This window comes from Miniopterus natalensis, chromosome 7 (genome assembly GCF_054644295.1).
Source record: "Miniopterus natalensis isolate mMinNat1 chromosome 7, mMinNat1.hap1, whole genome shotgun sequence".
In the NCBI taxonomy this organism is placed as follows: Eukaryota; Metazoa; Chordata; class Mammalia; order Chiroptera; family Miniopteridae; genus Miniopterus; species Miniopterus natalensis.
The window spans coordinates 59,306,685-59,321,747 of record NC_142087.1 but is presented as its reverse complement, the minus strand read 5'-3'; the positions used below and the strand labels follow the sequence as shown (position 1 = coordinate 59,321,747).

General features: G+C 43.1%; 1 protein-coding gene across 4 annotated transcripts in view; it reads right to left on the bottom strand.

Annotated features, from left to right (window-relative positions):
- Window positions 1-15,063, bottom strand: part of SETBP1 (SET binding protein 1) — a 333,388-nt gene that overhangs the window by 14,114 nt on the left and 304,211 nt on the right. For all 4 annotated transcript variants that reach the window (XM_087819069.1, XM_087819072.1, XM_087819070.1 and 1 more), the window contains one exon: window positions 8,862-9,032. In XM_087819069.1, the coding sequence (XP_087675195.1) occupies window positions 8,862-9,032 (171 nt within the window). The remainder of the gene's footprint in view (window positions 1-8,861; window positions 9,033-15,063) is intronic.

Below are 15,063 nucleotides of genomic sequence, written 5' to 3'. Positions count from 1 at the left end.
CTAAAGATAATTAATGGATGTTATGATCTGAGTCATAACATGACTAAATTATGACTTAACACGATTAAATCATAACATGACATGACTTCATTTTTGACACGAGAGGGATCATAAAAGTGATATATGGTTTTGAATATGTGATTGGTGTTTTGATCTATTTCATTTTTTCCTCACGACTGCCGAAAAGGCAAACACTTTCCCCATTTCACTGACGAGGAACCTGAGACTCAGCAGTCTCAATTAGACCCTGAGACTTACTGAGGGGACTAATTAATGATTACTGCAGGCTACAATAACCCCGATCCTTGAATTCCAAATCCAGTTTCCACTATGCATTGGTGTGGCAGCAGGAAGGAGTCCAGGTTTCTTAATTCCTACTCAGGTAGTATTCTGTAATTCTGGGCTCAGTTTCCTCATCTGCAACGTGAAGGGGCTGGCAGAGGTCCTTCCCAGTCTATTCTAAAGCAGCCTAGTCGATTCCAGCTCAAGCAGCGGGAGAAGAGGACCCCCTGGGGGTATTACTCCAGTGGCTCCCAGGGGTAGAACGGAGAGGGCTCACCCGTGAGTGCTATGTCAGTCAGTCAGTCTGTCTGTCTGTCTCTTTGCCACATCTGTCTACAATCCTTACTCTATTCTCTCTCACTGCCTCCTTTCTCTATGTCCCTCTTTCCCTTAGTCTGACTCCTGCCTGCCTGGACCACTAAAGATCATTCTTAATGACAGTCATTACACGGTTCTTCCACGTTGCCTGAGGCCATTTCCGCAGCAATGAGCAGGAAAGACCTCGCCCCCCTTCTCAACAGCTGGGCTCAGTATGCCAACTTCACTGGAACCAAGTTTTTCAAAAACTCTCCATTAATTACAGGAAACGCAAAGCGCTGTTCCCCCCCCTCCCTCATTAACACAGTTGCTTTGGGTTGCCACTAAATTATCTCACCACCATTAAACCAACAATCTAATTAAACTTCTGGAAATGGAAAATATCAGTGAACAAGGCAGGCACACCACTGTCTCAAAACCGATCATAAAATATTTCTGCCCTTTAGTCTTCGCTGCATAAAATCTGCCCCTGGATGAGCCTCCTTTCATTCTTTCCCATTTATAAAGAATATTTGATGTAAAATGAGTATCTTAATAGAAATCGCTTCACGTATGGAAGGGTTTCTTTCCTGCATTTCACCCAGAGCGTGGAGTCCTCATTACAATAATCGCACCTGACTCCCCCTGTGCTGGGGCCTCACTGCCAAACCTCCCACCGGGATTCAATGGAGGTGTGAATGATACTATCACTGGGAAGAAGATAAAGTGTATTATTATCATTACTCTATTTTTAAGAGGGTCTGACTGTGGCAAGAGGAAGTTGGAGCATAATCTGTAGGAAGCATTTTGAAAAGATAAATTGAGTTAAATTTCTTAGACACAGACTTTCAAACCTGTCATTAAGCCTTTTGTCTTCTCTGAAATCTCAGCTCTGGAGAGAAAAAATTAGTTAAATCAAGTCCAGACATGTTGATTGAGTATCTACTATGCACCTGATGCTGTGCAAGGTCCTTGACACCCAAATATGATTATATGTTGCTTAGTAGCAGTGTTCCTGGCTTTTCCTTCTCATATTATCATCCCATATAACCCAAGAGTCCAGGGATTTATGTGATACTCAGTCCTTATTGAATGAGACAAAAACCTAAATAGGAAATGGTTGCTGCCTTCAGGAAACAAATACTCCAGCCACAGGACTATCGTCTATAAAATAATTAAAGTATCCTAAGCCAATGTCCAGCTTCCCATTGAGTGGTTCATCCTGAAAATCCCATAAAACTTTCAAGTGAAGGAAGACACAGGATCCTCCTTTGAATAAACACATACTCTTATATTGCACATATCACACCGTATAGGCTGACTCTTGAACTTGATAATAATCTTCCCTCAGGATGTCCCAGTGGATTAGCCAGGAGCTGGTCTGCCATTACAGAACAAAGGATTCTGGAGACCCCAGAGGTCCCTCTCAGGTTGCTCTCTATGCTGAACATTCTCGGGATGGTTTGCTATTTCTGGTGCTGATATGGAAAATAAAGGCACATCATTGCCTTTCAACTCTAAAGCATGTAACACTAGAGTATGATTTTTCAGGCACCAGATAGATTTGTACAGGAAACACTTGTTGAAGACATTTTGACTAGTATTCAATGATTATCTATTGTTTGTCAGTCTCGGTGCTAAGTACTGATAACAGAGGAATGGATAGTCCAGCCTGGGGGACAGGCAAGAGCACTGACACTATTAAATGTAGAGATGAATAATCAGTGGACTTACAGGGAGTCATGGAGCACAGAGGATGTGGTCTCCAAATTGGCCTTAGGGTGGTTCTCAAAGTGGGTATAAGGGAAGGCTTCTTAAGAGGTGAAGGTACTTATGCTGAGTCTTAAAGAACAACCATGACTGAGCCATCCATAAGGCTTGAGGGGTGAGTGAGGGAGAAATATTCCAGGATGGGAAGCCAAAATAGCAGTAACCATAATAACAGCGACAATAGCAGTAGCAACAATAGCACTCCTTTGCCTAACTCTTCCTATGTGCCAGGCGTGCTGCCAAGATTTCACAGGGATTACCTCACCACAGTCCTCTACACTAGGTGGTATGCTTTCCACCATTTTTAATGAGGTCTGAAATCACCCAGCCAGTCAGTGCAGCCCTGAGATGTGAATGCAGACTATTGGAAGCAAGATCACATGCATTCAACGAGAGCATTGCATGCCTTGGGAGTGGTGTTAAGAAAAAATGAGCCAAAACATAGAAACAAGACAAATAGAAGGGTGTTTGTCCTTTTGGAGTCCTAGAGTATTGTACAATTTTATGGGCCTGCCCAGTGATTATTAACTCTCTAGGGAAATGTCTTTTCTTTGGATTTGCTATCCACTACTGATTAAAAGGCCAGACTCTGCCTAATAATATGGTAACTTATAGGTTTTTGCCCAGAAAAGACACAAATGATTTCTGTGTGGTAGAATAGATAACTCCAGAGGTTATACTTTTATTCCCCATGAGGACATTAACAGAGCAATCTTGCTTGATGTTCTTTGTCCCATGACCACATTCACACAATGCCCCATTTCTCAATTCTTTGGATCAGCTCTATCATCATGTTGGTTTCCTCATCAAAGAGTTGCATGAATCTTCGACATGAGTTTATAGTTTTTGAGAATTACACTCTGGCAGAGAAGATTCCAGAGAAGTTTGGTGCTGGTTGACATCTCCAAGGAGATGGGGTTGGAGCAGAAAGCAGAAGCCAGATTCTGGAGATTTGGTGCTTCTCTGAATGCTGATGGCCTTGGTCATGGGATCAGCTAAGCTGCTCTAGGATGTCCTGATTAAATCAGAAAAGAGCTTATTTCATCCTTTTTGGGCAAAATTAAAACAAATATTTGGAGGTTTTTTGTGTGATGCTCTCTTCATGGCTCAGAGACCAGGGGTGGAGCTTTCCAGGAGCCTCACACTCAGCAGAGCTCTAGGCAAACAGTCATTCTGTGCTGCTTCAAAATGAGCCCATTAGTAGCATTTTTCAGACAACCTGAATGATTTGTTTCTAAAATAAAGCTTTATTTTCTCTAGGGTTTTTTTTGGTGTTTTTTTTTTTTTTTTTTTTTTTGAGGGTCTTCTACTGTATATTTTAAATGATTAGTCTGGATTGCAGGTATTTATTTTACAATTTGAAGACTCCTCCAATTTGTATACTTATGGGCCTTGGATATTCCAAATCCTGTTAACTTGAACAATTATTTGCTCTATTCTGGTTCTTTTGAAAGACCAGACTTTTGGCTGAAGTGACCTATTATTGTGGTTTGGAGTTCCAGATCATGATTCCACATAGGACAAAGAAACAAATACAATAAATAATTTTATAATTCTCAAATTCTTGGTCATTGCCTTTTTGCACCTGGATATTATTTCATTATTCTGGGCCTCTCTCCATTAATGGAAGTTGGTTAAGAGAAAAATCAGGCATCAGAGGCAATTTTGATGATCATTTTGTTCCAGCTACTAGACTATTCGCTCTCACTCTGATTCCATTAGAATTAAGAACCCATTACTTTATTTGTAAAGGTAATTTTTCAAGCTTAAAGTGTTGCATCTTGATTACACACATAAGTCAGTTCTGATTGGGCTGATAGTTTGGTTAACAACTAAATGGCTTACCTAATATATATAGTCTCTGCCTTCAGAAGCAAAATGTCTAAAAATTTAATAGACTTGTGAAATTTAAATATTTTCTCTTAATCATAGGTTTTGATAGTTGTTTTTTTAAATGTATTTTTATTGATTTCGGAGAGCGAGGAAGGGAGAGGGAGAGAGATGAAACATCAATGATAAGAGTCACTGACCTGCTGCCTCCTGCATGCCCCCTGCTGGGGATCCAGCCCACAACTCGGGCATGTGCCCTGACTGGGAATTGAACCTCTGTCTCCTGGATCATAGGTCAATGCTCAACCGCTGAGCCACACTGACTGGGCGTCTGGTAGTTTTAAGTAAGGCAGATTGCATAGTTTGAGAGAATAATGGATTAGCCTTGATGCCAAACAGATACAAATTAAGCACCATATTCCCTCTGCTTCCCTGTTATCTCCAACTGAGCTACACCTAGAGCAGTTGAGATTTGATGATAGCAACCTTTTTTTTTCCCCTCCTTGGGTTTAAGATGTGAGACCATTGGTTTATGTGTGTGGGGGGGGGGGGGAGGGGGGGGAGAGAAACAGAACAGAACAGAGACAAGAAGAGAAAAGACCAAGACTGATATGTCTGCTTGTTTTCCATCATTTCTATGCTAGACTCTGCAGAACCACAGAGATTGTCTCTTTGGTGTTTTACTGAGTTCCTGCAGAATTTGTAACCTATTTAATAATACATTCTCATTGTAAATACAAAGGTGGGGGCATGTTTCAGTAGGAAAATAATGAACTCTCTACACATTGCATAACCTCCCTGAAAAGTTAGTTCAATATGTAGATCAGAAAAATTAGTCTGGCCCATTCAGGTTTGGATTATCTCATACAGTTAGTAAATTATGACTGAGACTGTGCAATAGAAGTTATTTCCAATTATGCAGCACTTTGAACAAACTTTATTGAAGCTTTTACTGCATTAGCCCTAATTACTCACAATAATGATGCACTACTCCCTTGAATCAGACCTTCCTCGTGCCAGGGGACTGTGGCTGATCAATGGCTATCGAGCAGTTTGATCACAAAGGCTGACCTGCTTGAGCCCAGTGGCAGCCACTGCCATCCCTCCCTCCCAGTAGCTCACAAACTCACATGGTCTCAATCTGGCCACCCTCTCCTCCAACTCCTCTTCCCACCCCCCCTCCAAATCAATAACTTCATAATCAGCATGCCTCCCAGACTGAGAAGAGAAAATATCGCCTTAAACAAAGCATGAACGCACTCATACACACACAATTGAGCTGGAAAAGACATAGTTAAACCTCTGACCCATCTTCATTTCTCCTACATTATAATATTTATAAAAGAAAATGGGAAATATTCCTTTTTTTCTTTTTCCAAAGATCCCATTTGGAAAAGTACAGGTGGAACCATAGACTGACTAATTATTTGGCAAGTATTTACCAACAGCCTAACTCGAGTCTGTCAAATGTTTTCCATTTGATTGTTAGGCAGTTCCAAGGCTGAGCGTGCTTTTCTCAGATGTCTCCCTCCACGCTGGGTGCTGGATCAGCACGCAGATACTGACTCAAATCATTCATTTCCTCAGTGATGATTTACTGAGCATCCACTATGTGTCAGGCACTATACTAGAAACTTTAGCATCCATTAATCCAATTATTTCAGTATTTTTTTTTTCCCTCAATAAATGATTTAGGTTAACTTTGTTTTATTAGCCACCTAGTTTTACTGTTCTTTCTTTTATTTCCCTTTGCACTTGTCTGGCCTTCAAAACCGTTCTGTAGAAATGAAGACCTGTTGAAAAATAAGTGGATTTCTGTACACAGCCAGAAGTAATTCTAAATTACCTTGCTTATAGTGAAAGGTGAGTAAGGGGACTCTAAAGAAAACAAAAAATAAGTGAGTTGTCTCATCAGAAATGTATATGACTAATACCCAAACACCCAATTGAATGAAATCAAACCCAGAAACCATTTATTACCTGCCCACTGTGTGCTTGACATTGTTAAGGCTATCCGCCTTATCAAATTATGAGTTTCACTCACAGTTCTCTAAAAAAAGGAGTCCATAGTTAGGGAGAAAGCAACCTGCCTTTGTTAATGTTGGGCCTATGACAGAAGTGAGAATCCACTGGAAACCAGGTGGTAAATCAAGAAATTGTGTCCTAGTTCAACTGCATGACCTCATGCAATTGCAAACTGCAGAGACCCAGAGATTTCTCTTAATCACATGTTAACAGGGCACTGGACACGAGCCTGTGGGACCCTAACCCTCTCCAGTTTGTGGGAAGCAGTGTCTGTGGGGAGCAGAATATCAGGAAGGCCTGGCCTCTAGCACCTGGGGGTTGATCTCTGGCTTGTTTCCCTCCAGAAGTTCTGCTCAGCTGCCTGAGACCCGGAAATGGACCAAATCTGTGAAACTCTCATGAGGGTCTCAATTTAGCACTGCCTAAAAATAAACAGCCCATTCCCACACCCTGAAACAGGAGAGCTTTGGCTATGCCCTGACTATCAGGCAGGCAGGTTTTAAAGTTTAATACCCACCTGTTTCTATGCCCATTTGGCATATTTGTAAATTACTGAATGCAAGTAGTGGAGGCGAGTCCATAGAAGGCTGGGATCCCAAGAATGCTTTCTCTCAAACAGAATGGAAAGAGATCAAGGGGAAGAAAAACGGGAACCACCTGTCTGTCTTTTGCCCCTGGGAAATATCTGTGCTTGGCAAGCAAAGGCGGGAACATGCGGGCTAATTTCTAAATCCATAAAGGGAGGTCTCCGGAGCTTAACCAACAAGGTCGAATAAGCAATTTTCTGGGTGTGTAATGCAGACTGTGGCCAGAATCTTTCTCTCCAGCCGAGTAAGGACTTCCCTGATTCCCAGGCATGACACCAGCTCCCGCTTTCGGACTCTGTCACATTGCTCCCTCTGCCTGCCTGCCTGCCCTCCCACAAGGGGCTGCTGATCCATCAGGTCTCAGGGGTAGCTTCTTCCCCATTGCTCTGTGACCTTCCTTCCTCTGACCTCTTCTTGTACTCCTCACTGGCATTATTTACCTGACATTTCCACCAAAAACGTTTCATTTCACATCTAACATGTAAAAGATGTGAAGATTTATGATCATATTTGAGAGATGATCCTGTGCCTTCAGAACAAGATTTCCCAAATGGCTGGGGAGAACACCATTTCCAAAGAGATGTTAAGAACTATTTTAAGAGCTATTTCCAGAAAAATGGGTTTTGTGTCAGATGAGACTGAAAAATTCTGAAATTCTGTGTCTCTCCCTCCTGGAACCTCACGATGAACACTGGTTAATTAAAGTCTCTGAACAGCTCTGCAGGTAGAAATTCCCTACATTTATTTAACTATAAAAACATCTTTTATCACAAAACACCTACTAATATTTTGCTGAACTCATGTTAGGAAATATCCTTCCAAATATTTTTTTTCTGTTATATCAATTAGACACATTTTCTCATTACCAATAATTTCCATGAAGGAGGTAGATATGTAGACAAGTTGAGTTCTCCGCTTAAAAAAAAGCAACCTGCTGAATTAGAAGATGGGTTTGGTGTGAATATCAATAATCAGCCTCTTCTTGGGCTTCTAATCATAACAGGCATTTCTCAATACTGCAACATGCTTACCACTGACCAATGCATTAACTCAACAAACATTTATGAAATGGGTCATTATTCTGTGTGTCATGAAGATAGCAAGGACCCAAATCATGGATTCTACCTCGGAGGTATGTACAATTCTGTTACAAGGGGTAGAGATTAAATAGAGGACATGTCTAGTGTAGCCTATGAGTGGGAGGTGAATGCATGGTACAGACACTGGATGCTACAGGCATTCAAAAGAGGTGTGACTGTCTGGCCCTCAAAGATCTGTGGGATGCAAATAGGAATTGAGTAAACCTGTCCTCAAAGAAAGGTGTTAAGCCAAGTCCAAGGCCTACTTTCCTGGCAGTAGGAATGAGTGTGGCAAAGTGGGGGCTGGTGCAGGGACTGGTGAGAGATTAAGTGGGGAGTAGAGGAAGGCAGAGCATCTGGGGTGTCTGAACAAGGAATTTATATTTTATCAACTACCTGTGAGGAGTCTGGTGACTACTGAGCGACTCATGACCTCATGAGGGTAGAATGAATCAAGTCCTCAGGGAAACTCTGATTACTGTTTCCCAACTCCGGGGAGCAAGAGAGGTTGAGAAAAGCAGTGGTTGGGAGCATGGGGTTAGGACCTGGGTTGGAATCCTGACTGTCCACAGGCTCCTGGGGCAAATTCCTTTACTCTTAGCCTCCTCTTCTGAAATGAAGTCACAAGTATTTATTTTACAGAGTTTTTTATGAGTTACATGAGATAACATATATAAGGCCCTGGGTGCTGAGATTCCTAATTACTAAAGCTTGACAAAGAGTAATTGACACTGTTATCATTACTTGCTGCTCACTGGGCATGTGTTAGGATAAACTGGAAAGCGGCCTCAGGAGGACTCTGCCTCCAGGCCTCTCTGTCAGATCTCCTCCCACTTGACAAATCCGGTGCCGGAGCAGCTCACCTGCTGAGTGGCCACGGGAGGCTGGCTAAGCAGAGAACTCTTACCAGTGTTCAACACCACATTCCCAGGAGGTCTTCTCCATGCCCACCTTCACTGGGGTGAGCCCAAAGCACCTGAAAAGTGCTCACCTGCATCCGAGGTCGCTGCAGACGCAGCGAGGAGAGATAACACCGGGGTGGGAGGGATGGCAACACTGTCAACCGCAGCTGGCTTCTTCCTGGTCATCATGGTGGACACGGAGCCCTCGTTCTTGCTATGCGTTGCTGTCTGGTCCACTTTTAAGTGGGGACTTGGCATCCCTGAAAATCAAGAACCCCAAAGCCTGCAGTTAGTTTGAAGGAACAGGGAGATAGAAAACATAAAAGCTGAAAGTGATCTGAGGAAATTGTCAAATGATCTGACCTCCTTCTGGTACAAGAGTAAAAGTTTAGAATTTTCAAAGGAAAAAAAAAAAATTAGCAGCATGACCGGTTTTGGTTTTGCGGCTAAAGTTAGAGATGACGGCACTCTAGGCTGGCTGGCCTGCAGGGGGTTGGGGCGCAGGCGTAACGAAGCAGTACAACCCTCCACCAGGCGCGCTGCTGCCTGGAGAGGATCGAAAAGGCCGTGTCTACAGGGGCTGTGCTGAGTGCGGGGCGCAGCGGGACGTGGAGAAGAGGAGCCCACCCAGGTGAGGCTACTCCTCCCATGCAGCTGGAGAGACAAGACTAAAGTAGAAGAAAGAGTTGGGCAGCAAGTATGGGCAGGCCTGTGCATCATTCATCCTTGGTGCTTGGGGAGCTCTAAGGAGGCAGGGATTTCATGTGGGGAAAAGTAAGGAAAGGCTGTCCAGAGCTGGTGCTAGAGCAGCAAGGATGAGGGTATGGCATGTGACGTCATATATGGAGAAAGGAAGATGATTCAGATTAAGACCAGTCTCTTGGAGGTAGAAGATGCATTGTGGGGACCGGTGCGTAACAACAGTCACTGGGCCAAGTGAGAACTGACTCGGGGGCCTTGGAGTGTCTGGTTATGACAAGCATTGTAAGTCATGTCTTTATGATGCTGAAAAGCCTGGGAAGGCTCTCGTGAGGTGCCTCTGGAAGGGCCTGGAAATTCACTATATGACAAATTGTAGAGCTATTCTGGAACCTTGTTTCCTGGGCTTGAATCCAGCCTTTCGGGCTTTCCAGCTGTGTGATCACGAGCAAGTTACTTAACCTCTCCAAGCTTTAAGCTTCCTTAACTGCACAAATGGGACGGAACACTCTCATAGGGGTGGTTGGGAGCATCCAACAGTCAATCTCCATAAAGTGCTTAGACCAGTGTCTGGCACAGAGCCCATGCTATGCAAGTGTTTCCCATTATTATTATTCCTATTATTGCGACTATCACTATTATGACCCTCTGTTTCCTCAGGCCCAACTGAAACCAGCCAGCAAAGTGTCTGTTCTCTTCCCTGACATGACCAAGGATTTCTAAGCACCTTCCACATCCCCAGCTGCAAAAAAGTGACCCTCCAACGTATCTGAGCATAAGTCCAGAGGCACGGGGGTTCTGCATCCAGGTCAAACAGTCTATAGATCAGAAAACCTATTCAGACTTTCTTCATTTGCAGGCTCTATGCCACTGGCAGCAACAACATGGTAGTCCCTGGGGCTTTATCATGGTAGTCCCTGATCCCTTTGGTTCCATCCCTACTAACCTGGGTGATACAGTCCCTTCCAGAGTAGCATTATCTTACCGCAGCAGTGATATTGGCTTACTTGGGCCTAATGACAGCCTGGTGAAGCATGTAGTGTGTAGGTTTCTGTTTTCTTAATTTTACAGAAGAGAGCAACAGGTTTCTGAGAGGTTAAGGGAGAACTGACTAAACTCATACAGCTCCTAATGCCAGAGCTGGAAGTTTCCAAGTAGCCAGGCCATCTCGTTCCACCTGTCCATCTTCTAACATCTGCCCATGACCCCAGTCTGCCGAAGGCATGTGTCTCACCGAGGATGCAGAGGCGCTAGTGCCACACCTGGAGAAGGCACTTTTCCAGGCACCTAAGGAAGAAAGTCCATGCTGACATTTTCATTTCCCTTCCTCTACCTTCCCCTTGACTCTCCAGCCCAGTCTCTGAACCTCCCGCTTCAGATGCTGAGAGTAACAATACCATTTAAGCTTCTGTGGATTTTATATTTCATAGCATTTTGACAGTGAATGTAGACAAACATAAAATTCTTTGATGGAAAGAACTGATTGATTGATTGATTGATTGATTGATTGATTGATTGATGATTACAAGGCACAACTATCTGGGAATCAGGAAGTACACCCATTGTGTGTAGGATGTCCGTGTTTAACATCCACAGGTGTGCCAGGGATAGGCGAGTGCACACATACAAACATGTAAAATGCACACAGAATCAGCCACAAGGAGACACACTAACGGTTATTCTGAGCAAGGAAAGCATAGTGAAGATTGGTGAGGAAGGGGAGTTTTCATTTTTACTCCTTAGCCTGTTTTATTGTTGACACATTTAGAACCACAAATACTTATTAAACTCTTGTTCCAATGAGAAATAAACATACTTTGGGAAAAATCTAGAAGCCTACACCAGAGCATGAGTATTGGGGCAGACTGATGTGCTTGAACGATGGGCTGCTAACAAATTTGAAGTGGGGCTAACAGGCCTGAGTCTGATGAGAATTCCCCACTCTTGATATTGCACAGGACCACGGCGGCTGTGTGTGTTCCCATCGAATGGGCAGGCGTACCCTCCACAGACACCTCCGCAGCCCTACGCGTCAGACGGCTACTGGACCACAGCTCCTTCGGAAAACTCACTAATATGTCAACTTTGTACCTGTGGGCACAGATTGGGCGAGTCATTCTTTGCTCAAATTATGACATGCTCCGAGAATGAGCCATAAATGGGATTAGCAGGTGGATATTTAACTCTCACTTGGGAACAAACTGATTTCAAGTCATTTCAGTTGTACCCATTTTCATGCAAATGTTCACAATCCAAATTAGTCTCAGTCCACATCATTTCATTAAAGTTGATCCGATCATACCTCTATTGGGCATACTTTGCTACTCCAGTGTTTATGTTACAGAATACGTTAAAAGTAATAAAATGACACTTAAAACACTCTATAATTCAGATTGTCACTATTTAGCTGTCTTGAAAACCCTAGATAATTTAGGGTTTTCTATTATAGCACTGTTTGCTAGCTGCCATCCAATGAATTTGAAAACAAATTGAAGAAAGAAAAAAGCCCTGACGTTTTCTCAGACATTATTGGGTTTTGAGAGGATTATGGAAGCATTCCAAGAAATACAGTATACAAGGGCAAGAATACTGGATAAGTTTTAAACAAAGGCTAACCTAACAGCGCTTGCAATCCACAAAATCTGTCTGAGAGCAGAGGTCTCAGGAGACTGGAATGAGTGACTTCTTGGGAGAGAGCACGAGGCAGCCTGGCCCCTGAAAGTCTTTGCTCCCCTTCATTCCAGGTGGCCGCCGCCGCTCCATGGAGACGTCCCCAAATGACCAGGTGAATGTGAAACAGTTCAGAAGCAAGTTCTCAGACGAAAAGGCTTTCATCTGGGAAGGGATCACTGTGTCAAATTCAGACCCAGGCTGTATGGAGAGCACACTCGGTGGATGTGTTCAGAGCATCTCCAAGTCCCAACGCAGGACAAATTGTACTGCGGCTTTTATTTGTAGGCCAGCACTTTTTTAAAGGAGGAAATAACAATGCTAATAACTTTGTGGATCCAACATCTGTTCATAATTAAAGACAGAGTGGAGAGGAAATAGAAAAAAGCTAAGCCTATATGAAAACATTCTGTTATAACCTGTTGACCTCTATTGATACATTTTGTTCAAAGTCTTTGAAACTGCTGCAGCCTACCCAGGGACAGTCACTCATTTTCAAAGGTAATTTCTCATGACCACTTATCCCCTCAACCCTCTACCTGCACACCGTGTTTGCATTAGGGACTTGATTTATGGATTCCTACTCCTCCAGCGCAGGAGCCGACTTCCTGTTGCCTTGGTTACTTGGAGCTCAGTTCAAGGTTAAAGCGCTCCCAAATCGGAATCGGTGGCAGGCGCGGCAGCCGGCGGCCAGGTTATTGACTGCCCCAGGATGCGAAAAGGTCAGAAACCTAAGCACTGTTTACTGCCTTCGGGCTGAGTCAATAGCTTCGATACTTTGATTCTGTTTCCTCCGAAGTAGTAGTTCTGTTCAATTACCTCTTCCCCAGGTTGCTCAAGGTCACAGGGGTCACGGAGGAAAAGCAGGCTCTATGGGGGCTAGCTTTCCCAGGATCCCTTTAATAAGCTCTGTGACCTTGGATAATAAAAACCAGCCTCACCTTCGAGTAATGATAAAGCTAGGTATCTACTTTATTTCATTTTCTCTATGGGGAAAACAAACAAATAAACAACCTTCCTGGGATGGCAACTATTTACTCCCCTTTTCTAGATGAGAAAATGGAGGTTCAGAGAGGTCACACAACTTCTCTAAAATTACACAGCTCTTAAGAAGTGGTTAAAACTAGTTGGGTCCTCATCTCACAGTTTCTTTAAAATAAAGGGGCTGATGGGATCATCACCCAGGGATCATCTGCACTTCACTTTGTAACATCCATTGCAGAAAGAGTATTATCTGGAAAATAGTCTGTGATTAATATAGGCTTGTTGAACACCTTCATTAATTTTTTAATTGTAAGATATGCAAACGCAGATATTTCCTAGTCACAAAGGCTAGGCAGGCACAGTGGGAGAGGCTGACGCCACTGGGATGACTGGTCCCTGCCGTCACCTCCCTGGCACCCTTTATATGGCAGAATGCAGGGCTCGGCTTGGACTGGGAGGCATGCTATATTGAGCAGTCAGTGGCTTTTTTTTTTTTTGCAAAGAACTTGGACATGCATTATGCTATTTGTCCCCTGCAGCATCCCTGTGGATAACAAAGAGGCAGATGGTGAAAGTCTGAATTCACAAATAAGGAAACTGAGGCAAGGGGACCAGGTGGTTTGCCCAAGCTCACACATCATGGGTACAGAAGAAGTCATGCTGAAATCCGTGCCTCTTGACTCAACTCCATGTTCTTTCCTTTCCTAGGAAACAATGACTTTTGAGGAAAGTGCTAAATAACATTTTTCATAGAGGAAACTGCTCCTAAAAACTTGACAGTAATTCCCTTTATCATATACTGGTTGTCCTTTCAGGTTTTTTCATTGCTTTTTCTTCTTGTTTGCAAATGAGTATCACTCATGACAATAAGAGGGATATATGTTCTGGAAGAAAGTGAACCAAGCCAATAGAGACCCTTTAGGGTTTGGGAAAGAATATTTTTCTGTCCAAAGTCAATACAAGTGTTATTTCTGTTGCATCATCTTATTCCTTAATTCAACACATATTTTTTGACTATCTACCATACCAGGGACATGGCACCAGTCAAAACAGTCGAAGTCCCTGTTTTCTAAGAATTACATTCCAGTAATTTCTGTGTAGCATAAGGTAGCTGTAACTGAAAGATCATAAAGTGCTTTTTAAATCATCAAAAGGCAGAGCCTCTGCTACTCATATAGTATCTTTGGGTGAATTAGAAAAAGGCATCTAGGTGGATAGAGACCAAGGACACAGATCCTAGCAAAGAGAGTACGCCATTGTGAAAGTTAGAAGAAGGCTGGGCTTCCTGTGTGCAAATGCATCCCTCCTGCTCATGGTTTGGAGAGAGGAGCACAGATTGGATTTTGGCCCCACCATCCCCTTAAGCCAGGTGCCTGTGGACAGTGAACAACCTGCTGGATCATAGGTGGTGGCTCTATGAACATGCATTTTTTTTTTTGTCCCATGAGTTTTACTTCATTCTAAGACCCTGAGAGATGAAATTCAGGCAAGGTCACTCTTAAGTAAAACACTAGTCAGTGAGCCTAGAATAAATCACTTAAAAATCAACAATTATTTGAGTGTTGACTAGCAAAAAGCAAAAGAAGTGAACTCTGTTTTTGCAGAGGAGGTTTAGAAATGGGAAGTAGAATAAGAAACACTTACAAAGGTGATAAACTAAACAAGCCAGGAGGCCAAATGAGTCCTCCACAAATTTGGAGAAAAATGAGATCTCAGTGGGATCTGAAGTGGCCTTGTGTTCTTTCATTTATTAATTCAACATTCATTATGAGCCTGTAAGTGTCAGACATCATTAGGCATAGGGAACATGAACCCACTGTGCATGGGACCAACCACACACTCAGGAAGACAGATACAGGTATGAAAACCCCAGTTGTGAACAATGGGTAGAATTCAATAGCTAGAAGTGGAGGGGGGACCTGCTAGGGCTGGGGTCTT